This window comes from Gorilla gorilla, chromosome 5 (assembly GCF_029281585.2).
Source record: "Gorilla gorilla gorilla isolate KB3781 chromosome 5, NHGRI_mGorGor1-v2.1_pri, whole genome shotgun sequence".
Lineage (NCBI taxonomy): Eukaryota > Metazoa > Chordata > Mammalia > Primates > Hominidae > Gorilla > Gorilla gorilla.
Window position 1 is genome coordinate 25,165,944 of NC_073229.2, and position 26,512 is coordinate 25,192,455.

Consider the following 26,512-nt stretch of genomic DNA (forward strand, 5'->3'; position numbering starts at 1 on the left):
GGAGCCTACGGTGTAGTTAACACTCAGCCTCTTGCAGTTAACACTCAGCCTCTTAACTGGGAGTGGCCCTGGAGCAAGTCGCTGGAATGTTCAAGCTCCGCGTCACTCATCGGTACCAAGTTGATGATCTCTGCCTAGGGTTCTTTGCCACCCTCAGGCTCAAGTCCCAGGAGGCCTCCTCCGCTGACTTGGGTGAACAGCTCTGAGTTCCGGAGAGGGTTCGGTCTGCGGCGAAGCGCGCGCGAGAGACAAGCATCCTCAAGGTTCTGGTACAAAATTTGGAAACTGGACCTGGCGTTGAAATCTTTACTCCTTGTTTAAAAAGACCATCGAAAGGGAAAAAATAAAAGAAATTGCAACTTATATTTTTGTTATCCCATGAAAAATTAGCTGCAGTGTTTTCCTCTTCATGCCAAAGAGATTAATATTTACGGTGAAGACTTTTCCAGGAAGTCGTGGTTTTCTGTAAAAAAAGGTTTTACACATCAGAAATCGGACTTCTGGGGCAATTTCCTGAATTCCTGGAATAAAACAAAACAAAACAAGCCCCCAAATAAAACTCTATAATCTAAAGCCTTCCCTCCTCACTGTGGTCCTAGTCAATGCGTGGTAGGTAGCGTTTCCAGTGATCAACAAAAGTAAATATTTGACCAGTAAGTCTCCAATCGAGAGGCCCCTCCATTCCAGCTATTTCCGCCCGGGGACCAAGGAAATCCTCAAAAGCCGGGCCACGCATTCCCAGCCCGAGAGGCCCCAGCGCAGAGCGCAGCAGCCCCCGCAAGCGCACGTCTTCCCCGCGGTGGCTTCGCCCAGGGCGCTTGGGTCTCGGGGACCCCGCCCCCGCCCCGCCCGGTGTTACTCAGGCCTCGGTGGCGCAGGGCGGAGTCGCGGGCGGCGGGCGCAGGTGGGGAGGGGCGGCCGGAGCGCGTCGGTGACACCCGCGGGGGGGCGGGGAAGGCGCGGTGGCCGCACCCCACCCTGGGAAGAAACCGGCCAGGTGTGGCCTAGGCGCCCGGTGCCAGCGGGGAGGAGACTCGCTCCGCCGCCGACCAACACCAACACCCAGCTCCGACGCAGCTCCTCTGCGCCCTTGCCGCCCTCCGAGCCACAGCTCTTTCTCCCGCTCCTGCCCCCGGCCCGTCGCCGTCTCCGCGCTCGCAGCGGCCTCGGGAGGGCCCAGGTGGCGAGCAGCGACCTCGCGAGCCTTCCGCACTCCCGCCCGGTTCCCCGGCCGTCCGCCTATCCTTGGCCCCCTCCGCTTTCTCCGCGCCGACCCGCCTCGCTTATGCCTCGGCGCTGAGCCGCTCTCCCGATTGCCCGCCGACATGAGCTGCAACGGAGGCTCCCACCCGCGGATCAACACTCTGGGCCGCATGATCCGCGCCGAGTCTGGCCCAGACCTGCGCTACGAGGTGACCAGCGGCGGCGGAGGCACCAGCAGGATGTACTACTCGCGGCGCGGCGTGATCACCGAACAGAACTCGGACGGCTACTGGTGGGTACCTGCCCGGAGAGCGCGGGCTGCGGGGCTCGCGAGACAGGGAGGGACCGTCCTCCTCTGGACGACTGGGAGACTCGAGTCCCGAAGGTGGAAAGGTTTTTTTGCCCCAGGTCCCGAAAGAACTTCCCGGCCGCGCTGGGAGCAGGACCGGGTGTCCTGACGCGTGCGGGGACAGGTTGGCCCCTGTCCTGCGAACAAGGACTCGGTCCTACCTTTCTCTCCTCCCGCGAGCCCGGGCGGGTGGTCAGAGGGGGCGTCGGGCCAGCGCGGGGCTGTCCCCTGCCTGCTGGACACGGCTGCAGCCGCCTTTGTCCCAGCCCGCGAATGGGAGGTCAGGCGAGGTGGGGCTGCGACCACAAAACCCAACCTCTCCAACCGTAATCAAAGTAAAAGAGGAAAGGAGCGGGGCCCCGGTCCTGTCCGGTGGCCGAGTGGTGCTCGGGGCTCCGCAGTCTCTACCGGCTCACCCCCAATCCCCAGTAACCCCGAGACCACGACTGCAACGACTCCTGGACTCCTCGGCCACCCAAGGACGTTTGTATCAAGGCTGCGCGTCCCGGCGGCGCGGGGTCCTGTCCCGAGGAGGCGCTTCGGCTTCCCCTGTCCGGGAAACGAAACTTCCCCGCCGGGGCGGCTGCCGGGCCCGGGTCTTGAAGTTCGGCCGGGACGTGCCTGTTCCCTTCGGTCGTCCGCGCCGCAGCCCCCGCGGGCGAGCGCACCTGGGGCCCTGCCTCTGAGGCTTTTGTTTCCTCCTTTTTAAAAACACCGGATGAAAGACCCCAGTGTGCCTTGGATCGCAGAGCGCCGGCCGCATGTCTACTTTGATCCAGAACGTGTGGGCAGGGGAGTTGGGGGGTGGGGGAGGACGACGCTGGGGGCCCGCCCTGGCCTAGGTGCCCCGGGAAGACCCCCCGGTGAGAGGGTCAGCGTCTCCGGATCCTAGCGGAAACAGACCGAGGGCGTCATTTGGGTGGGTGGGGAAGAGATCCTGTCCCTGCTTTGACCGGGTCTCGGGAGCTGGACTCTAGATGCCCACGTGAGCCGTGCGCGTTTTGCAGCCCGCCCCACCTCCCCGCCCCCTGCTAGTTGTTCCCACGTCGGGCTTTTGGGAAAGAGGCCCTGAGCGCCAGGACGTTATTTACCAGGCGTTGTGGCCCTAGGCCTGGGAGGAGCAACCTGAATGCGCTCCAGGGAGTTTTGTTTTGCAAGCAGTTTTGAAGGCAGGGACTACTCGAGTTGCAACCTGTTTTCTGCTTAGATTCATTTATTTATTTATGGGGCATCCTGAAAATCTATTTTCGCTTTTTTTTTTTTGAGTTAGCAAAGAATTGTCTCAATCTTGGAGTTCTTTGTTTCCTGAACAAAATGTGTCTGAGGATTTCCAGGGAAAATGTGCCAAGCAATAGGAGGAATGAAAACTGGGGTTTTCATTACATTTGTTTTAAAATTTTGCCAGCCATTTAAATCTGAAATTTAAATTTTCTCTCGCAGTCCTCCAGGATTTGAGACGCACATCCTTTAAATGTGTGGGTTACACACAGTTTAAATCCAAGTCAGAATAGAATGTGAAGGACTCTTTAGTAGCTCTTTTTGGCGTTTTCATGAACCAAGTATTTATTTTGATTATTATTTATAACTATGCTTTTGCTAGCCTGGATTTCTTATCTTTTAAATAGACAATAATCAGTACTATTAATCGAATATTTCACTCCCTTGGCTTTTTATACCTTTTGTAGGGAAGTAAAACTTTAATAAATTAATTGGTTAATGAACTGCATCAAGGTACATGTTTTATTAGGATTCCCCATTGAAACATTTAATTTTGGGCAAGCTCCATGTTTTTTCCTTGTGTAGTATCATCTCGTGCTCTGTTTTTCCAACTTAAAGCCTACTTGTAAACTTGTCAAGTCTCACATCTCTCTGGGAAGGGGAAAGAGACCCAAGTGAAAAATTACCTGACTTTGAGGAAGGATGTTTTTTCTTCTCATTAATGTTGCTCTGCCCGGCAGCAGGGCGTCAAGCTCAAGGCTTGAGTCGGGAGGCGGTCATTCTTTCCGGGGATCCTGGCAATGGAGGTTCCTCCCGAGCCTGACCCAGCCTGCAGTGGTGCTACTGACTACAAAATAGCCCACAAATGCTGACTTCTGCGTTTTCAAATAATAGCGACTGACTGAAGGCAGGGCATGTCGCAGTTTTTCTGGTGGCATTCTGGTTTTGTGTGGAGGGATATGTTTGGCTGTGGCGTGCACTTTGTAGAAGCAGGGTGCCCTCTGTGCCCAAGGGAGCCACTGCTCTCTGCTAAGTGAATGATGATTAAGAATTTCATAAGTATTTTTCTGACCCGAAGGTTTTCTAAATAAAGGTTTTTGTGGTTTTCTTTTCTTTTTTTTTTTTTTTTTAGCATGAAAACTAGTATAAAAACTATTGGTTGCTTTAAACTCATTTATTTCAAAAACTGCTACTTTATGGCTGAATTATTAATAGATTGGTGATTTTTGAGATGAGTGTTTTGTATTTAGCCCTTCCCTAAATAAAGAAATTTGAATGTGTGGAGGGCCCAACTCTTAGTTTTCCTTTGAAAATGACTTTAAAATATCTCTCTCTCTCTGTCCTTTCCACGAACAGCACTTACCCGTTTCTAGGACAGTATTAGATCTCATTGTATCCTAATTCCCTCTTCCCCCCCACCCCCCACCACCTGCCTGTTCTTTGTGTCTTTGTTTTAGATTGAATGGAATCTGCAACTACTTAATTTTGTTAACATTTGGTAAATGTTACAACCTTGATAATGAAATAATAGACATGTACATGTTTTGAAATGTAAATTTTGGATTCTTCTTGGATAGGATGTTACATTAATACTGTTTTCAATTACAGCAGAATTACTCTAGTCTTATTCCTGTCATTAAAACAAATTACAAATAGTGAAATTTGTTACCAAAGTAACAAAGTCCCACAGTTAGATCTTTCTTTCACCCATCAAAGGGTGAATCTGTGGGAGGATTAAAAGCAGAAAATACTCAGTAAGTTTCAGAAATATGTGGTTATAATATTAATGCTTATTTTTCTTCAGATCTCATGATTTCAAAACTGAGATACATGTGATCATTATTTCATATACATTTTAAAGTTAGTCTTAACTTAGGTTTTAAGAGAAGCTTATTTCTTACTATGAGACAAACAGGTCAATTTGCCTGAATTTTAGAGCAGGGGGGACCCCTAAGGATCACTTAGCCTAGGCAGAAACCCCACACGCACACTTCAGAGACAGGAAGCTGAGGACGTGCCCAAGATCCTAGAATCCACTTAGGGCTGGGTTGGCCTGAGGACCCAAGGATCCTCACCTTGGTTTTCCTTGTGCCTTCACAGCCTGACTTTTAGAATGGACAGGTCTGTAATTACACCATGAAAGTATCTCAAATTCCATTAATTCCTTAATTCAGCAAGTATTTACCGAACATTGACTGCATTCTGTGTTAAGTGTCAGGGGAGATCAAGGCGGAAATCTATAGCCTAGAAAGGAGTGTAGGCCCTTCCAAGGAAGATAAGTACACGAAGACTAGCACGCAAAAGCGGAATGCACAGGAGGGGTGTACGTGACTTCAGAGACTTCACAAGGAGGTGAGAGAACATCTGTCCTGGGGGCACTGGGAAGACTTTATAAAGGAAGTGATGTCGAACTAGACTTTGGAGTATTTCAGCTGTGTCAGGATGGGTGGGCAGAGAGCCTTCCAGAGGGAGAGAAGAGCATGAGAAAAGTCTGCAAAGCCTGTGGAGTGATCTCCTTTTAGAGCATTCCCTCTGAGCAGGGAGGCAGTAAGATGAAAGGAAGAAGCATCCTTTTTTGACCAAGGCATTGGAGACCTTGAATGCCCCGGAGAGGGATTTGGATAGGCAGAGGGAAGCTGGTGCAGGTTTTCACTGAAGCCATTGAAAATCTCCTCCATTGGAGGAGCAGGGAAGTGAGACGATCATAACTGAGCTTCTGGACTGTTTAGGCGTTGGCTTAAGGAAGCCATTGCACCAGTGAAGGAGGGAGGGAGTGAAAGTCTGAACCAGAGTGAGGGCGGTGGACGGGAAAGTAGGTATTGCCAAGGTGGAGTGACAGCTTCAGCTAAGAATTGGATGCGAGAGGCAAGGGAGAGTCTGAGAAACAGGCCCAGAGCTCGAGTGACTCATAGCGTAGATAGTCTAAACACTTTTCTGGGAAATGATTGCAAAGCAAGATTTAGTTTAGCTTAATATATGGCAGGTAACATTTACATGGTTATTAAATTTAACTTGTATATTTTATAAAAATATCAGGTCTGTGGTTAATAATAGTTACCATTACCCAGCAAATACCTGTGATGTGCCTTGTATAGGATGTTTGTTATCTCAAGCCTCATAATAAACTTCCCAGTTTACAGATGGGAAGCTGAGGTTAAAATATTTAAATGGCTTGCCTAAGGTCACACAGCTAGTTAAGTTGTTAAGCTAGATTTGAATCCAGTATACCATACTGACCCAAGAGAAGATTAAACCTGCAGTGTGAGAATTCACCTTTTCTACTTGTAAACCCTTTTCTATCTGAGTTATTACTTATTTTTAATCTGTTGAATTCCTCAGTCTGCGTTCCTGTGAAATATTTCATAATCATTGTATTCTTTCATTAATACTCTTGTAGAGTTTCTATCTGCTTAGGAAAAAAGAAACTCAATTTGATTCTGCATTAAACCAACTAATTGTTAGTCAGATCTATTTAATGGGACAATACAGCTTTCAACAGTCATTTTTTTCTCTAAATATGGGCATAATTTCATTGTTCAGGTAATGGAAATGTCTTGGAAAGGGAAAAACTGCTGATGCCCCTGATGCCTCAGTGCTGACTTCTTAGGGTGGAGCAAAGGAGGGCTTGGGTGTGAGACTTGGAGAGTGTGTCTTGACTCTCAGCTAACCAGTCTTTCCAGACCAGGAGGTTCTAGAAGGAGTGGTTTCAGTCTGGAGGCCTTGTTGCTGCAGCTGGGAGCAGTGCCCCACCCCTTGATTTTCTCCATCTCCCTCCGGCTGGGCTGGTCCCAGTGGCCCTGCCGCTTGAAAACGTTCAGGTGTGGTTCTGATTTTGAAGTCACGGCCCCACAGATCCTAAGACTCAGACATGAGCTGCTCATTTGAGGTGACATCTTGTAAAATACTAGTGCAGTCCAATAATTTATGCCTCACGACCGACACCTTGGGCTGGAAGGGCTCATGAATGTGAAATCTACACTTCATGAAAATGAAGACAGTTTAGTGAGAAGCTGCAGCAAACAGATCAAAGGTTCTGCTTGGAATTACATTTTGTTTGTTTGTTTGTTTTGAGATGGGGTGTTGCTCTGTGGCTCAGGCTGGAGTGCAGTGCATGATCATAGCTCACTGCAGTCTTGACCACTCAGGCTTAAGTGACTCTCCCACCTCAGCCTCTTGAGTAGCTTGGGACCACAGGCGTGAGCCACCATACACAACTAATTAAAATTTTTTTTTTTTTGTAGAGACAAGGTCTCGCTATCTTGCCCAGGCTGGTCTTGAACTCCTGGGCTCAAGTGATCCTCCCACCTTGGCTTTCCAAAGTGCTAGAATTACAGGCAAGAGCCAGTGCACCTGGCCTTTGAATTTTCTTACCCTCAATAAGTTTTTCTCATGCTGTTAAAGTGTATCACTCTCTATGAATTGTCTCAGTTATTTTTGAGTCTTGTAGTGAACCTGAGGAACTCCTGAAATGCCTCACACTTAATACCCAATCCATTTCTTCCTTCTCCTCTTTCTCTTTCTTTTCTTATCACCCCACCTCCATTTTGCTGCAGGACATCCTTAAAGTTATGCACTGGGGCAAAGACAAAACACAAAAATGAAATTTCAGCCGGGCGCGGTGGCTCACGCCTGTAATCCAGCACTTTGGGAGGCCGGGGTGGGCGGATCATGAGGTCAGGAGTTCCAGACCAGCCTAGCCAATATGGTGAAACCCCGTCTCTACTAAAAATACAAAAATTAGCTGGGCGTGGTGGCGGGCGCCTGTAGTCCCAACTGCTCAGGAGGCTGAGGCAGAAGAATCGCTTGAACCCGGGAAGCAGAGGTTGCCGGGAGCTGAGATCATGGCACTGCACTACAGCCTGGGCAACAGAGCGAGACTCCGTGAAAAAAAAAAAAAAGAAAGAAAGAAATTTCAGAACCATAACAACAGCAGCAGCCTCCGCAAGTAAGAGCTATCACTAAGTGAGGTCTCCGCCTCTGCAGTGCCCCTCTGAGCCTCACCTCAGCCCCAGGAGGGGGGTGTTCTACCTGTCATAGAGGCAGAAGCTCCAGGCACTGCCAGTGGATGTCACTTTAAGTTGCTCAAGGTCACAGGCTGTATAACTGGAAGTGGCTGAGCTGGGCGTGGACTCCAGCTGTGCCCTACTTCAAAGTCCTTCTGAAGTTAATGATATGTGATCAGTTTTCCACTATCCCATAAACACAATCTGCCAAACACACAGTGTGAAAATCGAGAAAACCGCCTGGAAAAGAAGCAGAACTTTTATTAGAGTACTGTTTCTGTAGCTCCTGGGCGAAGACAAAATGCAGGATCAAAGGAGGCTGTCTTTCTAAAATCTATAGAGACAAAAAATCCACCATGTTTGCTCACTGCTGGAGTGGGAATGGGGAGGGGAGAGTTGTGTTCTCTGGTTGAGCTTTTGAAATCAGGGTAATGAGATGAGCCATAATATCCTCAGATGGGTCTTTTGTTTGCCTTTGTTTTTCTTCCACTTTACTAAGCCAAACAAACATGCATTAAATACCTTCTGTGTGCCGAACCTTATTTATGTTGTTAGGTTAAGTGTTTATAGGAGTCCAAGATGACTAAGACATGGGACTTTGCTCTCCAGGAGCAGCTAGCCAGGTGTTTAAACTAATGCAAGAGAGGAGAGGATGCAGAGGTGTGATATGGAAAGCTCCTTGCAGAAGGCTGTAACTTGTGAAGTTCTGAACTTTTGAAGGATGGCTAACATGGCATTTCAGCTGATGTATATAGAGGGTGTTTAATGAATTTTTTTTTTTTTGAGACAGAGTTTTGCTCTTGTTGCCCAGACTGGAGGGCAATGGTGCGATCTCGGCTCACTGCAACCTCCACCTCCCAGGTTCAAGCGATTCTCCTGCTTCAGCCTCCTGAGTAGCTGGGATTACAGGCATGCGCCACCATGCCAGGCTAATTTTGTATTTTAGTAGAGACGGGGTTTCTCCATGTTGGTCAGGCTGGTCTGGAACTCCCGACCTCAGGTGATCCTCCCGCCTCAGCCTCCTGAAGTGTTGGGATTACAGGCGTGAGCCACCGTACCCGGCTAGTGAATCTTAGAGGTAAAGTATCATCCTTAAGTGAAGTATTAAAAATATATTTTTCTTTTTATGCAAGATCCTTTCAAGAAACTCAAACAAAATAGTATATGTGAAAAATGCTTTGAAAATTATAAAGAGCTAAGCAAATAGGCCTTACGGTCAATATTAAAGCATTATATAACTATCATAATTCCTAACACACATTTCCTGAGTTTTTCCTAGGCAATTATTCCGTGAAGCTGAAAACAGAGAGACATATGAGTCTTTCTGGCATATGTACAAGAGCCTGTGTTGACTGAATGAACAAAAGAAGAGGAGAGGGAGGAAGGGAGAGATGGAAAGAGGAAGGAAGGAAAGGAGTCCAGTTGGAGAGAAAATATATAAACAAAAAGAAATGCAAAGTTAGGGGGCATGGTCCGAGTGTCTAATGAGCAACATAGTTATTATAAAAGTATTTTTATAAAACAGAGAGTAGCTCTTCATTTAAAAACTTTTTTTTTGCCTATAATGTCCCTCTTTGAAATATTTGTCTTTTTTTGTGTGTTATTTTTTCTTTATCTTTCTGAAAGTACGAACTTTTTTTCCTTTATCTTTCTGAATATTTTTATTTTTTTAAGACAAGGTCTTGCTCTTTCGCCCAGGCTGGAGTGCAGTGGTGCAATCTCGGCTCACTGCAGCCTCTGCCTCCCAGGTTCAGCCATCTCATCTCAGCCTCCTATCTCAGCCTCCCGAGTAGCTGGGACTTGCAGGAGTGTGCCATCATGCCCAGCTGTTTTTTTTTTTTTTTTTCTGTAGAAATGGGGTTTCGCCATGTTGCCCAGGCTGATCTTAAACTCCTGGGTTCAAGCAATCCGGCGGCCTCTGCCTCCCAAAGTGCTGGGATTACAGGCATGAGCCACGGCACCCAACCTTGTCTTGTATTTTTAAAAATGATATTTTTGGCAATACATGTAAAGCTAATGCCTTAGGACAGCTAGTTTTGGAGTCCTATTTTTAAAGAAAAATGTTTTTTTGAAGGTAGTAAAATAAAACCTTGAAATCTTGGTAATATTGTTCACACATTCATGTGGTCCATCTTTGGATTAGAATCCAGAACTTGTTTTCTTTTTAACCACCGATGAAGGGCTCTCTATGCAAATATTTGGAACCCTTACTTGTTTAAACAAGTTTTAGGATGAACTTAAAAAAAAGGTATGTGCAGGTAGGTTCTTTGTAATATGACTCATTTATCTCTCAGAAGAGTTAAAAACTTTTAAGGATGAGTTATTTTTTTCAAGGGCACCTATTAATTTTGGTTTGGAAGTCAATATTCTTTTGATAAATTTGACCCAAATGAGTTGTTTTCTTTTTCTTTTTTCTTTTTTTTTAAAAAGCACATGACATCTGCCATCTTCTGTGCCACTGAAATGGGATTTAAAAATCGAAATTCCTGGCTTGTTAATTTAATTCCTAACATGATTTGAAAATCTCTCAACCCCTAACACCCATATGTAGCAGTATTAAAAATTTCTTTGAGGGTAGAGATTTAAAAAAACGTGTATACGCTTGTAAGTACATCATTTTAAAATTATTTCTTTATCCATTATAGAATTTTGCATTTTCCCAAACTGCACTGTATGAATTAAATTTAATTCAATTAGCATGAATAAATTTATTTACCATGAACTTAACATAGATATTTGTATTATTTTCAGTAAGGAAGAATGAGTTTGGTCATTTCCTAAAATTGAGTTACAGAATGAATGAGGTGAAGAAATCTTACATACCATTTAGCCCAACAGATGGAGATAGAAATTTCTGAGATTAAAAAAAATCTAAAATTGTGTGGTCAATAACATATATATATATATAATCTGACTTAGAAAGGTTTTGAATTACAGCTTTTAAAAAAATGCATGTTTCCTGGCTGGGAGCGGTGGCTCACATCTGTAATCCCAGCACTTTGGGAGGCCAAGGCGGGTGGATCCCTTGGGGTCAGGAGTTTGAGACCAGGCTGGCCAAAATTTGGTGAAACCCTGTCTCTACTAAAAGTACAAAAATTAGCTTTGCGTGGTGGCAGTGTGCCTGTAATCCCAGCTACTTGGGAGGCTGAGGCAGAAGAATCACTTGAACCCAGGAGGTGGAGGTTGCAATGAGCTGAGATTGTGCCACTGCATTCCAGCCTGGGCGACAGAGTGAGACTCCTTCTCAAAAAAAAAAAAAAAAATAGGCATGTTTCCTGAAGCAAGCTCTCCTGGCTCTCATGCTGAAGAATCCAGTGCTACACATACAGCTGGTGTATGTCTGACATCAGACTGACCCGATGGGTCGAAATCCTTTCCGCTGAACTTCCTCCCTGATTAAGTACAGCGAGTTCTGTGTGGATTCTTCATTGGGCTGAGACAAGCAAACTGACCTGGCAAGGTGGATTCCCTATACCTTAGTTGGCCTGAGTCTCCCTCTGTCTTGTTCTGATGGACCGAGCCATTCACAAGGTGTATACCTAGTTCCTTTTCTCGCCTCGGTCTGTTTCCAAAGGGAATTCTTGGCCACACCTAAGGCTGAAGTTGGATTCTTACAGATGAAAGATAGAAGTAGACCTTGTTTTAAGGATCAGACGCGGTCTTGAAAAGTTGTGTATATGATGAAATTTGGTTAATCAGATCACACTTCCCAATAGACAAATAATGATATCAAAGATTCTTTATTTCATTGTTCCAACACTTAAGCTTTTTATTTTTTCAACCCTTCAAAGGATTAGATTTCTGTGCATTCCTCATTCCTATACAGTTGTTAATTTATTTACTAAGATGCTGTGCAAAACATGTAAGTTTTTTAGTGGATATCAGGAACATATGAGACAGGGCGCGGTGGCTCACGCCTGTAATCCTAACACTTTGGGAGGCCGAGGTGGGCAGATCATTTGAGGTCAGGAGTTTGAGACCAACATGACCAACATGGTGAAATCCCATCTCTATTAAAAATACAAAAAAAAAAATAGCTGGGCGTGGTGGTGCATGCCTGTAGTCCCAGCTACTCTGGAGCCTGAGGCAGGAGAATCACTTGAACCCGGGAAGCGGAGGTTGCAGTGAGCCGAGATCATGCCACTGCACTCCAGCCTGGGTGACAGAGCAAGACTCCATCTCGGGGGGGGGGGGGAAAAAAAAAAAAAAGAACATATGGAAATGGAAATCCTTTAGAAAAGCACGAAGAATTTATTTGGTATTATTAGCAGCATATGAAGTTACCTGTTGTTTTTTGTTTTTTTTTTTTGAGTTCAAATATGGGTAGGCAAGGGAAGGCAGGCAAGGTGTCTTCTCTTTATAGGATGTCAACTGATCTCTAGAGAAATAGGAATGTCTTCTAAAACTAGGGGGAGGGAATTAAAAAACAGAGCAAACCCACCAATGTTTTAAGCCAATGTTTGGTTGCCTTACCTCCTTTATCCTGGATGTAATTCGTTTCTAACTGTGGTATAACTAACCATTCTAGTTCTTGGGTAAAAAGAAGTTGGCAAGTTTTATATTTTGTGGTCAAATGAATTTGGTCTCATAAATTCACTTTTAAAAACGTGTATGTACACTTTGGTGGGTTCATTCACAATTGTGTTTGTCCTCCCTGTCTCTGGTTTTTAATAATTTTAATTCTAGAATAGTTTTAGATTTGCAGAAAAGTTACAAAATAGTACAAAGTTTGTGTATACCCTCACCCAGTTTCCCATGCCTCCATCATTTTATTTTTTTTAACACTGGGTTTTATGCTGTGTTGCCCAGGCTAGTCTTGAACTCCTGAGCTCAAGCGATCCTTTTGCCTTGGCCTCCCAAAGCGCTGGGATTACAGGCATGCCCCACCCTCATCTTATACCTCAGTTTGTGATCGTTTTTACAGTGGCACACATTATTAAATCATTTAGGAAACTCTGTCTTTCCTTTGTGCTAAGAGACAACTCTTTCATTTATCTGCTTGGGACTGGCATTCTTTGTGGGAATCACCCTCAGAGCCAAATTGCTGAACAGAATTTCTTAATGTTTCAGAATAAAGGTATTCCTATGTCTCTTCAATGAAGAAAATAAAAATAATTACACAGGACCTTCCTAATTTTTTAATTCATCCTAGGATTCTAAGTGAGGTTGCTGGGTTTCTTAATGTTTTCCTTTGTCTCTTGAATTTCTTTCCTCTGTTTTATAACAGGTACGTTTTGGAAGGTGTTCTAAGTCAGTTGGAATTCTGCACAAGTTAGGACAACAAATATGATCTTGCTTATATCTCAGCAGTATGAGAAATGGACCTCATTTCCTGTATAATTTGGAGTGGAAGACAGACTGGTTGCATTGGTGGTGGGTGGGGGTAGTCCTGGTTTTGAGAGCTGGATGGCTCTGGCACCACCTCCCCTGGGCCTGCCTGGAGGAGCCTGTGTCTTCTTCTGGGAGTAGTTCCCAGGGAGGTCTGGGCTCCTCACCCACATTCATCTAGTCCTGGCTTGTTGGGGAGCCTTGCCTGCAGGGAGGAACCCCAAATGGGTGGCCAAAAAAGAAAGTGCTTTCCCATGGTGAGACAGTGCAGCCAGGTGCTTCGGGAGAATTCCCACATTACTGTGATCTTATCCCATCTATGCATAATGCAACCATTGTTTGTCAAACATTTTTTTTTAACAGTGAAATTCTTTCTTTAAAACACACACACACACACACACACACACACACACACACACACACACACACACACACACACACACACACACACACACATATCCAGTTGGTTAGACAGGCATCAGATAAAAGCAGGCTCAGGCTGGCCCTGGCCGAAGGTCGGAAGAGCCAACTTCTTGTAGCACATCCATGAGGACTTTTCGCAGACGTTAAATAATCACTTGGTCTGCTTTAAATCTCTCTGAAACCAAACTACAGTAGGCTGTGCTGTGGCATAGTATATCTTGGTAAATTTAAAAGCCAGACTTTGGTTATACCTTGCTTGAAGAGCAAATGAAACTCTGTCTCTTTCTTTAAGATGCAGACCATCTGCAACATTTTCCGCCAACACCACCGTTGTTTTAAGGTTTCTGCTAGGTGTCTTCCAGAAAAGTGCCTCATTTGAAATGTACATTGAATGAGCTCCATTGTAGAGAAAAATAGGTATTCTAGGAACATCTTGAAAGGAGAATGGGTTTGTTTTGCGATAAAGATAATGTATTTAAATTTTCCATCACTTTCTTCACACCATGATTTTTTTAAAAAACATAATTGTCTTTTACAGGAATTACAGAAAATATATATATGTTTTTTATAGACAGGGTCTCACTCTGTCACCGAGGCAAGAGTGCAGTGCTGTGATCATAGCTCACCGTAGCCTCCAACTCGTGGGCTCAAGTGATCCTCCCACCTCAGCTGCCTGAGTAGCTAGAGCTGCAGGCATGCATCACCATGTTTGGCTAATTTAAAAACAATCTTTTTTTTTTTTTTGTAAGACAGGGTCTTGCTATGTTGCTCAGGCTGGTCTCCAACTCCTAGACTTAATCAGTCTGCCTGCCTTGGCTTCCCAAAGCACTGGGATTACAGGTGTGAACCACTGTGTCCGGCCAATACTTTTGTAGAGTAAGCTTTTTTCTCCTCTCCTACCTTTCCTTCAGCCCGACTTGCCAGTGAAATCTTCATGCTCTGTGTCTGACACCATGAGGTCTTCCTGCAGAGGGACTTGTGTTGGGGACTGTCATTAGGGACTGCTGTGGGATGAAGCAGGAGTGAAGCTGAAATAGCTCTGTGTCATTGTCATTGCCAGAAGTGTGTTTTTATAACTCAGAGAGATATATTTCTGGATTGGATCCTGGACCTGGGAGGGGAAAACTTGCTGTGAATGACATTATTGGGCTAATTGGTGAAATCTGAACAAGTTCTATAAATTAGAAAATCGTTTGTGTCGATTGTAAATTTTCTGCTTCTCATCGTTGTATTGTGGTTATATATAAGTGAATGTTTTTATTCTTAGGAATGATATGCTAAGATATTTGGGGGTTAAAAAGTCATGTTTATTCTCAAATGATTCAGGAAAAAATAATATGTATACATAGATAAATATATGCTGAAATATTTGGGGGTAGAAGGGCATGGTTATTCTCAAGTGGTTCAGAAAAAATAATATATACACACAGATAAATACACACACATCTATGGAGAGGGGAGAAGGGGGATACAAGAAACACAACAAAATGTTAACAATTGGGATTCCGGGTAAAGGGTCTCACAGGAGTGGTTTTGTCCTGTTTTTGCAACTTTTGCAAGTTTGAAATTATTTCAGAATTGAAATAGGTTATTTGATGTCTGGTTTCTCTGTGTTTGCCTCCTTAGTCAAACCGGCACGATGTCCAGGCACCAGAACCAGAACACCATCCAGGAGCTGCTGCAGAACTGCTCCGACTGCTTGATGCGAGCAGAGCTCATCGTGCAGCCTGTAAGCTTTCCCTGTTCCCATCGCTTCTCCCAAAGCCTTGGCCACACCCGGCTGTCCTTTGGTTAGCTTCTGCTGGCCGGGGCCTATTCACTGACCTCTTTCACGTAGTGTTTAGAGACACGCTTTTTCAGAACAGACTACAGAGAGATGTGTGTCTTCTCAACCTATTTGTAATGTTGGTTTAACAATGGGAACCAGCTTTCAAACAGTTCCCCGTCCCCCTCCCAACAAATGTTCACACTACAGATTGCCACCTTTTTGGAAATAAAGCAATTTATGATTTACATGTCTTTTTGATACTTTCCCTTCTGAGAAATGCAACCTGGCATGTTTCTGTTCCTGGGTTGGGATGGATCTTCATGTGCACCATCAATTTAGTATGATTTTTTTTTTTCAGGGAAAATGACTATATTGAGATAACAATTCTATCTGAGAAACAGAAAAATGGGGAAAAATAGGCAATGGAAAATTGAGGAGAAATGGTAACATTTGTGAGAACCTTGTGATATTTCTTAAGATAACTGAGACATCCTAGGATCTCATCGAATCCAGATTAGAAATCATGGAGTTCGTGGTATTTGCTGTGTGAAGTCTTCATTTTAAAACACTAGCATTCACCTTTGCTCCGAGTTTGCTAAAAACAGAATAGAGAATGGTGGGGCCGTAGCCATCTTTTCTATCCCTTTCCTGAGTCACTGAATCTTTTCAGCGAAGTCTCCCTAATGCTGACACTGGTATCAAGGTTACATCTGGCATCTGCCTCTTCACAAAGTACCCCTTCTAAATAGCCTACATTTGAAACAGATTTTAACCAAATGAATTTACGGGCTCTGTTTAGATAATATTTTAATGTTCTAATTTCTTAATTTAGATATTGTGTGGGTTCTAGTTCTGAATTTCTTCATCCAGTTAAAAAAAGAATGTCACTTTAGTTCATGTTCAGAGATATTTGGGGCTCAGCAAACTAGCTTGGCTCCAGTTCTAGTTGTTTCGAGTGTCTGATTTGAAACATACTCCTTGAAATGTTCCTCACAGTGGCCCGATTCCTTTACACAAAACAAAATAGCAGACACCAGTGACTTAATAGTGAACATACACACACACACGTCATTTGTAGTGACTATGGATATGTTTTACGTGTAGCTCTGAAAATTTTGCATGGCCTCATGTTCTCAGTTTATTTTTGCTTATATGCATCAACGTGCAGTAAAAACAGGTTAGGGAAATAGTGTCATATTTGCTAACATTTCTGTTTAGAGAAAAGAGGTTCATTTGACTAAAGCCAAGTAAAAGCAGCAAATATAAAATTCCAGAGAAAGATCAGTAGGTGTTACTGAAGCAGAGGAGGAAGCTTTCTGTTTTTGTTTTTCTGAATACAAAACCCTTTTTAAATTTTGAAGTAGTTATAGACTCATAAGAAGTTGCAAAAATAGTACAAAGGGGTCTCTACCCAGCACCCGGCTTCGCCCAGTAGTGACATCTTATATGATTATAGCGCATCATCAAAACCAGGACATTGATTGGCCCAATACAGTTAACCAGGCAGAAGCCTTCTTTTTAAGAACTAAAACGTTGGCCAGGCGTGGTGGCTCGCGCTTGTAATCCCAGCACTTTGGGAGGCCGAGGCGGGTGTATCACTTGAGGTCAGGAGTTCAAGACCAGCCTGGCCAACATGGTGAAACCCTGTCTCTATTAAAAATACAAAAATTAGCCTGGCATGGTGGCACATGCCTGTAGTCTCAGCTACTCAGGAGCCTGAGGCAGGAGAATCGCTTGAATCCAGGAGGCAGAGGTTGCAGTGAGCTGAGATCGTGCCACTGCACTCTAGCCTGGGCAACAGAGCAAGGCTCTGTCTCAAAAAAAATAAAAATAAAAATAAAAAAAGAACTAAAACATTATGTTCTCATAAGGTATAGGAAAAACTGTGCGTAAGAGGCCCCATCTGGCATAATGGTACAGTGTCCTTGTCACAGTGAGATTCCCATTAGATGAGACTTGTGTGTAAATATGAAAGATCAGCATGTAACATAGTGAAGCAAGGGGAAGGTTAGCATTCTGCAAATGTGACTTTAAAAGCCAAGTGCAAATTTAAAAGACAGTCCACAAACTTTGGTTCATGAATCTCTGTCTGTTTACCTTCTTATCTCAATAAGATCATTTTCACTGGGGAAACTTACAGTTTTTGTCATGTTTACAGTGGAAGCTCTTGCTTCCATTAACGCCCATGAAGGTTTTCTTCCTGGTAGTATGTGTTTTCCTTCATGTGAGTGTTTTCTTTCAGGAATTGAAGTATGGAGATGGAATACAACTGACTCGGAGTCGAGAATTGGATGAGTGTTTTGCCCAGGCCAATGACCAAATGGAAATCCTCGACAGCTTGATCAGAGAGATGCGGCAGATGGGCCAGCCCTGTGATGCTTACCAGAAAAGGTATTGTCCACAGAGCATGGATCGGGCAGTCCCCATGAAAAGGAGCACCACATAACCAGTTACACTCAATTCCATGACCCAGGTCTTCCTTTGAAGGCAGCACAAATGTTCCCAAGGAAAGGTTTGCTTACTTGGTATTTTGCAGCTTTATTATGTATCTCTAATACAAAGTGACCATTTCATTATAGGTGTTAACTGTACCTCCCTTTAGAGGACAGAAAGGCCTTTGGCATGGCATTTGACTTTTTTTTTTTTTTTTTTTTTTTGAGACAGGGTCTCGCTCTGTCACCCAGGCTGGAGTGCAGTGGCACAAATGTGGCTCGCCGCAGCCTCGACCTCCTGGGCTCAAGCAATCCTCCCACTTCAGCCTCTCAAGTAGTTGGGCTATCGGCATGTGCCATACCTGGCAAATTAAAAATAAATTTTTTGTGGAGACAGGGTTTTGCCATGTTGCTTAGGCTGATCTCGAAGTCCTAGGCTCAAGCAGTCCTCCGTCTTGTGCTTCCCAAAGTGCTGGGATTACAGGTGTGAGTCACTTAAGGGTCTAATATCAAGTCAAGCTTAGTTTCATAAATATAAAAATGAGAACCTTAGAGTTGGAAACAAAGACTATAAGGCAGAAAAATGTAGTCTGAATTTGTTCTACTACTACCTGGGGCCCAGGGTACTAGGAAAACTCCCAGGACAAAACGCAAGAGAAAATGCAAGTTGCTCCCAGGTTGGGCAAAGGCAGTGACGCTTTCTATGCTGTTACGCACTTTGAACCTCTTCCTAAGATTTAACTTTTTGTATGTGATTAAGACTTAAGTTCTGGGGTAAAGAAAAAAAAATCTTCAAATACCATAAAACATTTATAGCTTCTCTATTGACACGAAAGACTCAGAAAAGGGGAAATTTGCCCAGAATGGGTTTTCATAGGCTGTTTTCCTGCAGTGGTTTAAAGGTTTTTTTTCTTTGCAGGCTTCTTCAGCTCCAAGAGCAAATGCGAGCCCTTTATAAAGCCATCAGTGTCCCTCGAGTCCGCAGGGCCAGCTCCAAGGGTGGTGGAGGCTACACTTGTCAGAGTGGCTCTGGCTGGGATGAGTTCACCAAACATGTCACCAGTGAATGTTTGGGGTGGATGAGGCAGCAAAGGGTAAGCAGCTTCTTGAATAGCCCAAACCTGTGCAGGCCAGACGTTCCAGCACAATGGGGTCAGCCCATGTGTTTGTGTGACAAAGAGCCTTCTAGACCTCAGGTGGCAGCAGCAGCTTGCTGTTTGCAGGATTTTCCTCCTATACAATTTGAAAAGTGGTCTTCTATTTTGGAATGAATGAGATTTCATTGTGGCTTGGGGAATCAGCCTCATTGCTTTATAGTCGTCCTTTATCACACAGGTCATATTTAACATGTGTAATTTAGTTAGTAGACTTTGAATATCCAGTTCTTATATTGACCACCGGAAAAATCTGTTGTGGGAGTTTATGTGCTAAATAACTTCATTGTTCTGTGTGAGTGGCAACTGACCTCATCTGTTTTACTCATAGGTACTTGAAAAAAAGCCCATTGTGGCGGTTCATTTAAAATGGTCACAGATTGGAGGAGCTGGAAACAGTGAAACTAGCCATTCTGGTTTAGGCTCATTGGTTGCTTACCTTAGACTTTTGAAGTCTCAGTTGTCTCATTGTGCAACCATCACGTCACCAGTGTGGGAGTGAAGTAAAATAATGTTGGAAGGATACGCTGATCCTTTCCCTAGAACTGGAGTTTCTGCAAAGTATTTTTCAAGACTAATGATTGTTGTGTTGTTTCATGTAGTCATTATGTCCTATAATGAACAGGTGGTGGTAGAAATATGCCACAGTCATGTAGATGGGAATTTTATAATGAAAACCTGCTCCTAACCCTTCCCTTGAGAATGTGGATGTGTTAGAGTGGTAAGTTGTGGAGAGATTGTTATGCAGTTTAGATGTGGTTGTAAGAAAGCTTGGTTTGATTAGTTGTTAGACTAATTCAGCAGTGGTTCTAAAATTTCTCAACTCCTTTAAAATTTTTGTGTATTCTTTCCTAAGTAGTGAGGACTTCAGTGACTAAACATGTATTCATTCATTCAGTTACCTTTTTCTCCCATTTATTATAAAGAATATAAGCTATTACAGAAGGTAAGGCTTAGAAAGAACAAAAGTCAGTAAAATATCAGAAACCTAAATACAAATCTATTTGTATGTTTTTCAAATTTCCTTCTAATCTTCGAGCACATTTCTTGAGGATTTTATATGTAGTGGCACCCAAGGGTACAAAGATTATGGTCCCTAGTCCTGAAAATGAATGTTATTGAAGAAAACAAGATGCATACGCTCAAATGCCAAATTTCTGTCTGGATCAGCTGTAATACATTCTTGCTTAGTTAGAGGGGAGGGTGGCCAGCTCCTGTGGAGTGGAGCAGTCACAGGAAGACATAGCGGAGCTGATGGGGCTTAACTACATCTTAAGGATCCACAATGATGGGCAGACCAGCCTTCCAATCAAATTAGTTATGAAATGTCGTATCTCCTAAAGTTTTCTTAGTATGACAGTTATAAAAAAAGACAACCTGTAATTTGTCATTTTTTTGTATTTATGTTGGGTGTAGCTTAAGAATGTAGTAAATGCTCAATGTTTTTAAATTTTGGAAAAGTATTACCACATGAATTCAGTTTTATGTCATTTTCTTTTTTTTTTTGAGAGGGAGTCTTACTCTGTTGCCCAGGCAGGAGTGCAGTGGCATGATCTCAGCTCACTGCAACCTCTATCTCCCGGGTTCAAGCAATTCTGCTGCTTCAGCCTGCCGAGTATCTGGGACTACAGGCGTGTGCCACCATGCCCGGCTGATTTTTTGTATTTTTAGTAGAGACGGGGGTTTCGCCATATTGGTCAGGCTGATCTCGAACTCCTGACCTTGTGATCCGCCCGCCTTGGCCTCCCAAAGTATTGGGTTTACAGGTGTGAGCCACTGCGCCCAGCCAGTTTTATGTCGTTTTCTAACAGAAGCAATTGATAAGCGATGCTTTCCGGATTAGGCAGGCAGCCCTCATGGTTGCAAACAAACTAAAAGCTGTTTGATTGCTTACTGCAGGTTCGCTCTGGGATTTGCTCTGCCTCCTTTCCTCTTATCGCTTGTTCCCCTGCATGCTTTACCTCGTTCCCAGGAGACTGAGCTGCAGGGCCCAGCTGATAAGGGAACTGTTGCCCCAGCAGCCAGTCAGGAGGCAGGCACTCCTGAGCCAGGTTTTTGTTTTGTTTTCCCGATCTGTGTTTGCCGATGGACAGGTCAGATACGATACACCTGGCTGGTAATGAGAGGCGTGAGCTGGAGCCTGGTCACGTTGCTAATGTCCCACTGCACGCACCTGGCTGTCTCTGGTTTAAAGCCGAGACAGCTGTGGGAGAGAAGGGTCAAAGTCCCGGGTAACCTTCTGTTGTCTGACTCTGAAATGGCTCCCCTTTCTGAAGCCTTGCCAAGTGTATTAGAACATGGATGTGGCTTAGAACAATGTGTTTTATGTTCTTGCTGCAATCCCAGATTGGAATGTTTGCCCTTGGCATGTCCAAGAGATGACACAGGTAATTTGGAAATTTACATGTACTCATGCAAAAGAAGGGTGAGATAATGGACTTGCCCCCGTGTGGAACTGGCGGAACAATGTGTGTGATTCTTATTGTGAAACATTCTTAAATTTGAGGCTCAAATAATAAATTTAGTCAGATTTAATTTTTTTAAAAAGGTAACTTAAGTCCACAATCCTAATATTGCCAACACTCATGGAAATTGAATCCTTGAGTAGATATAGTGACTTCCCTTTGAAATGGCCCATAGGGAGTTTTGCATCCTAAAAGGGAATGGTATATCCTGGATTTTAAAAAGCCAATAATTACATCCATCAAGACAATATAAAGAAATAAACAATGAAAGATGCTTTTAGGTCGACTATTTAGTTTGGGGAACAGTGTATGATTGCATTTAATGATTTTTTATGCACATTTAAGAATGATTAAATGAGTATTTTATAACATATCATACATATATATGCACACATATGTTCTGTGCACATGCTTGCTTGCCTGTGCACAGGTAGATTTGGTTTTTTTTTTTTTCAAAAGACATGATCTTGGTTTTCAGGTTCCCATTTCTAAATTTCCTTCTCTGCCCATCTTGAGCTGGGGTCAAGCAAGTTGAGGGAAGTATTTGGCAACCCTGCATTAGCAATTTGGGAACCTTTAAAAAATATTCTGGCTTCAAAAATACTCCATATTTACATCTTTGGTTCTATCTGAAGTAAAGCCGTGATGCCGTATGTAAGTGAAACAGGTGCAAAGGGGCAACAACAAAGGGCGCCTCTCTTTGTCTTTCTGTCGCAGGCGGAGATGGACATGGTGGCCTGGGGTGTGGACCTGGCCTCAGTGGAGCAGCACATCAACAGCCACCGGAGCATCCACAACTCCATCGGCGACTATCGCTGGCAGCTGGACAAAATCAAAGCCGACCTGGTACTTTTCTGTGTTTCATTTTAGAGTCTTCAAAATATCTACCGAAGGATCGTGTAATTACTCAATCCCAGGGAGTTTCTTCTGAAACATTGCTATTATTTCTTTCCCAGAAGACTGGAAATTTTTAGAAATCCCACTTCTTAAATGGGGAAGTGGAATCAGTAGCCCTATTAGAGATTATGTTAACACTTGAAGAGGAGTTAAACCAGAGGCTGAGGGTGTGCAAACACTCATTTGCAGTTTGTGAATAAGTCTCTTTAGAGGTGGCAGTTTGTTTCTGCGGTAAGCAGAACATCTTTTTGAATAGGGGAAATGCAACAGTCTTATACAGTAGTTTGTGTCATTGGTGAATCCTTTCCTAGGTGGTAATTAAAACATTATTTCTATTGAGCAAAGCCATATCTCATCCCGACACCCGCTCCCATGCTGAAAAAAGTCACACTTGAAACTGGGTTGAGAATTACAGCATAAAATCGTAACTGATCTTAAGTGCTTAGTTTCCCCCAGGTCTCTACTCTTGTAAATCACTAAACTTTTTTATTTTTTTTTTACCTGAGACCATAGCTTCTCATCCTCATTTCTTCTTCTGGCTTTTTGGGGGCTTACTTTTGTCCACCTGAGCACCTGACCAACTTTCTCCTTCATTTCTCTAAGACCTAGGGAATCCTAAATGATGTCTTTAAACTTTAAGACAATTTTCTAACAAGTGAGTCTTTAAGTGACCCTGATCTGGGCTTTCCTTTGTGGAGACGGTGCTGCCAGGCCAGCAAGGGTTTGCTTTCCAACCGCCTAGGAAAAAGTCCCCATGGGTGAAATATTTCATAGAGCTAGTACTTCTTTCTTTCTATGGAGGGATCTGAGGCCAGTATCTGAAGAAAAGGAGGCTTAGAAGGGCCACTCTTTTCTATACAATCCACAAGGGGATTTATATCTACCTGCTTTTTGTTGTCTTCTAGCGTGAGAAATCTGCGATCTACCAGTTGGAGGAGGAGTATGAAAACCTGCTGGTAAGCTGATTTATTTCTCAAGTGCATCGACTTTCTGTTGTTTCCAATTCAATTCAGTTCGAGAAATATCAAGCACATCCTGGCGGGGAGGCACCTGTTCATCGATGCTAATGTTGTTGCTGCTGCTGAGTTTCCTTTAGAAGTGAATTTTAAAAGTTGTTTTCTTTTCTTTTTTTGTTTTAAGTAGAGACAGGGTTTCACCATGTTCACCATGTTAACCAGGGTGGTCTCAAACTCCTGACCTCAAGTGATCCGCCCGCCTTGGCCTTCCAAAGTGCTGGGATTACAGGCGTGAGCCACTGCGCCCCGCCTAAAAGTTGTTTTCAGAAGTCAGTCCCTACTGCTGTTCTGTTTTCAAGTTGTGTCACATAAATGGCACTTGTTAAATACTTGCAGTTGAAGCAAGAAAACGTTGCCACTTGTGAATTGTGGTCTGTTTTATGAAGTGTAAGCAAAAATAAAAGTTATGTTTCTCAAGATAGAGGTCTACCAGATCGTCATCACAATTTTATGACACTCTGTCATATCAGTTACTTGATTCATAAGAGGAGAGATTTCCATTCTTCTGCCTATTTGTGTCATCATATCTTTACTTTTTAATGTTTCCATGTTGGCAATGATAATTTTTAAATAAAGTCACTCGTGGTGACACAGTGATTTTCCTTTTGGGCTGGGGTGTGACTTATGGCACTTTGAATTTTTGGGGGGAAGGTAGGAAAAGCTTGATTTCTCTAAGAGTCCATGTTCCCCCTTATAGTCCAAAACTAATTATTGATGGGTACAAAAATACAGGTAGATAAAAGGAGTAAGTTCTAATATTTGATAGTACAATAGGGATATTATAGTTAATGATAATTTATGTATATTTCAAAATAGCTTGAAGAAAATATTTGTAATGTTCCCAACACACAGAAAAGATAAATGTTCGAGGTGATGGATATCCCAGTTATCCTGATTTGATCATTATACATCGTATACATGTGTCCAGATATCATGGGTACCCCCAAATATGTACAACTGTATCAGTAAAAAATACCAAAAGAAGACCTTATTTAGAAGAATAAAAAAAATGTAAGGCCAGGTGTGGTGGCTCACGCCCATAATTCCAGCACTTTGGGAGGCTGAGGTGGGCGGATCATCTGAGGTTGGGATTTCGAGACCAGCCTGGCCAACTGGTGAAACCCCGTCTCTACTAAAAATACAAAAATTAGCAGGACGTGGTGGTGCATGTCTGTAATCCCACCTACTTGGGAAGCTGAGGCAGGAGAATCGCTTAAACCCGGGAGGGGGAGGTTGCAGTAAACCGAGATCGCTCGTGCCACTGCGCTCCAGCCTGGGAGATGAGAGCGACAGTCTGTCTCAAAAAAAAAAAAAAAGTTGCTGCCTTCTTGTTCATTGCAAATTTGGATGGGTCTTTTCCCATACCAGGTGGTCAGTGAATGCACAAGGTTAACATTTTTCCTATCCGTGTGATTTTTTTTTTAAAGGGACCACAGGGTTAATCTTTAAACCTGCAGAGAACACCAGTCATTGCATATTGTTATTTTAATGTTGCCTTTGAACTTCCTGTGCAGAAAGCGTCCTTTGAGAGGATGGATCACCTGCGACAGCTGCAGAACATCATTCAGGCCACGTCCAGGGAGATCATGTGGATCAATGACTGCGAGGAGGAGGAGCTGCTGTACGACTGGAGCGACAAGAACACCAACATTGCTCAGAAACAGGAGGCCTTCTCCGTAAGTTCACCCCACGCGGCTGTAGACACTTGTCTTGAGCCTGTTGCCTTGAAGAGCTGGGGGCTCGGGGAATGAATGGTCTATTAATAATTTAATCAGCCACTTGCAATTCAGCCTCCTTTGAAATGGTCATGAAAAATCCTTCCTTCCTGAAAACTTCTCCGTGTGGAGGCCATTATCCTTAGCAAACTTATGCGGGAACAGAAAACCAAATACCACATGTTCTCACTTAGGAGTGGGAACTAAATGATGAGAACACATGGATACATCGAGGGCAACAACACACACTGGGGCCTTTCGGAGGGCAGAGGGTGGAGGTGGAAGGAGGGAGAGGATCAGGCAAGATAACTAATGGGTACTAGGCTTAATCGTGGGTGATGAAATAACCTGTACAACAAATCCCTATGATACAAGTTTACCTGTGTAACAAACCTGCACATGTATCCCTGAACTTAAAAGTTAAAAAGAAAAAGGGGGGCAATACCTTGTTTAATATCCCAGAAGACAGTAGTTCGTTTAGAGAGGGTAAGAACTGGTACATTCAGATAACCCAGGATGTGTGTGGCACTGCAGGAGGGTGGGTGGAAGCCTGGGATTAGAAAACCTCAGGATGGATGTAGCTCTTCTTTCCTCCTGTGTCATCTTGAGTAAGCCTCCGCCACATCCTCTCCTGTAGCAAACATCCTTTTCAGCCATAAAAATGCTGTGATTCTTGAGGAAAACAGCATGATTCTTTGGCATTGTTCATTTCCAAAATGCAGTTTTGTATTTCACTTTTAAAAAGTACTGTGGGGGTGATGGAAGTTTAATGATGACTTGCTGCAAAGGATTTCTTATTTCTTCATTCACAGATACGCATGAGTCAACTGGAAGTTAAAGAAAAAGAGCTCAATAAGCTGAAACAAGAAAGTGACCAACTTGTCCTCAATCAGCATCCAGCTTCAGACAAAATTGAGGTAGGCTTCATGAGGTTTATATTTTTGTTAGGAAAAAAAAAAACTTTTCATAAAGTAAGACTAACCAAATGAGTAATTCTTATATGACTTAAAGCCGTGCCAACTTTATTTTCTATTTTGGGATCAATACCCTACACCAGGGGTTGGCAAACTCTTTTCAGGAAAGGACCAGACAATCAGTATTTTAGACTTTCAGGCCATTTGGTCTCTGTTACAATTACTTAACCCTGCTATTATAGTGCAGAAGGAGGCATAGACACTGTGTAAATGAATGAGTGTGCCTGTATTCCAATAAAACTTTATTTACAAATAGAAGTGGGCCACATGTGGCCCTTGAGCTATAGTTTGCTCACCGCTGCCCTAGACTGCCATCTTTGGGCCATGCTCAAGGCTGACATTAGCTGGTACCACTGGTATGGCCATACTGCTTGTTAAAAAACACAGAAACTTCCATATCAGTTGGTAAGAATCACTGTCTTGAGCCCCCTAAGCCCTTTGCTTGGATGCCTCGAACCTCCCCATGATTCAGCAATCCTCCAGGAATGGGGCTTGGTGTGGCAAAGGGATGCCACTCCAGTGCTAGCCCCAGTGACAGTTCTGATTGGTCAGTATCTCTGCTATTTG

The 26,512-nt window shown here is 43.6% G+C and overlaps 1 protein-coding gene across 2 annotated transcripts in view; it reads left to right on the top strand.

Annotated features, from left to right (window-relative positions):
• The first annotated feature begins 326 nt into the window (after positions 1 to 326).
• The window catches only part of DSP (desmoplakin), a 45,643-nt gene continuing 19,457 nt past the window's right edge, over positions 327 to 26,512 (top strand). For both annotated transcript variants that reach the window (XM_019029157.4, XM_019029158.4), the window contains exons 1-8: positions 327 to 1,495; positions 15,151 to 15,253; positions 17,535 to 17,683; positions 18,644 to 18,818; positions 22,061 to 22,189; positions 23,146 to 23,196; positions 24,771 to 24,932; positions 25,784 to 25,888. In XM_019029157.4, the coding sequence (XP_018884702.2) occupies positions 1,326 to 1,495; positions 15,151 to 15,253; positions 17,535 to 17,683; positions 18,644 to 18,818; positions 22,061 to 22,189; positions 23,146 to 23,196; positions 24,771 to 24,932; positions 25,784 to 25,888 (1,044 nt within the window). In that variant the 5' untranslated portion in view covers positions 327 to 1,325. The remainder of the gene's footprint in view (positions 1,496 to 15,150; positions 15,254 to 17,534; positions 17,684 to 18,643; positions 18,819 to 22,060; positions 22,190 to 23,145; positions 23,197 to 24,770; positions 24,933 to 25,783; positions 25,889 to 26,512) is intronic.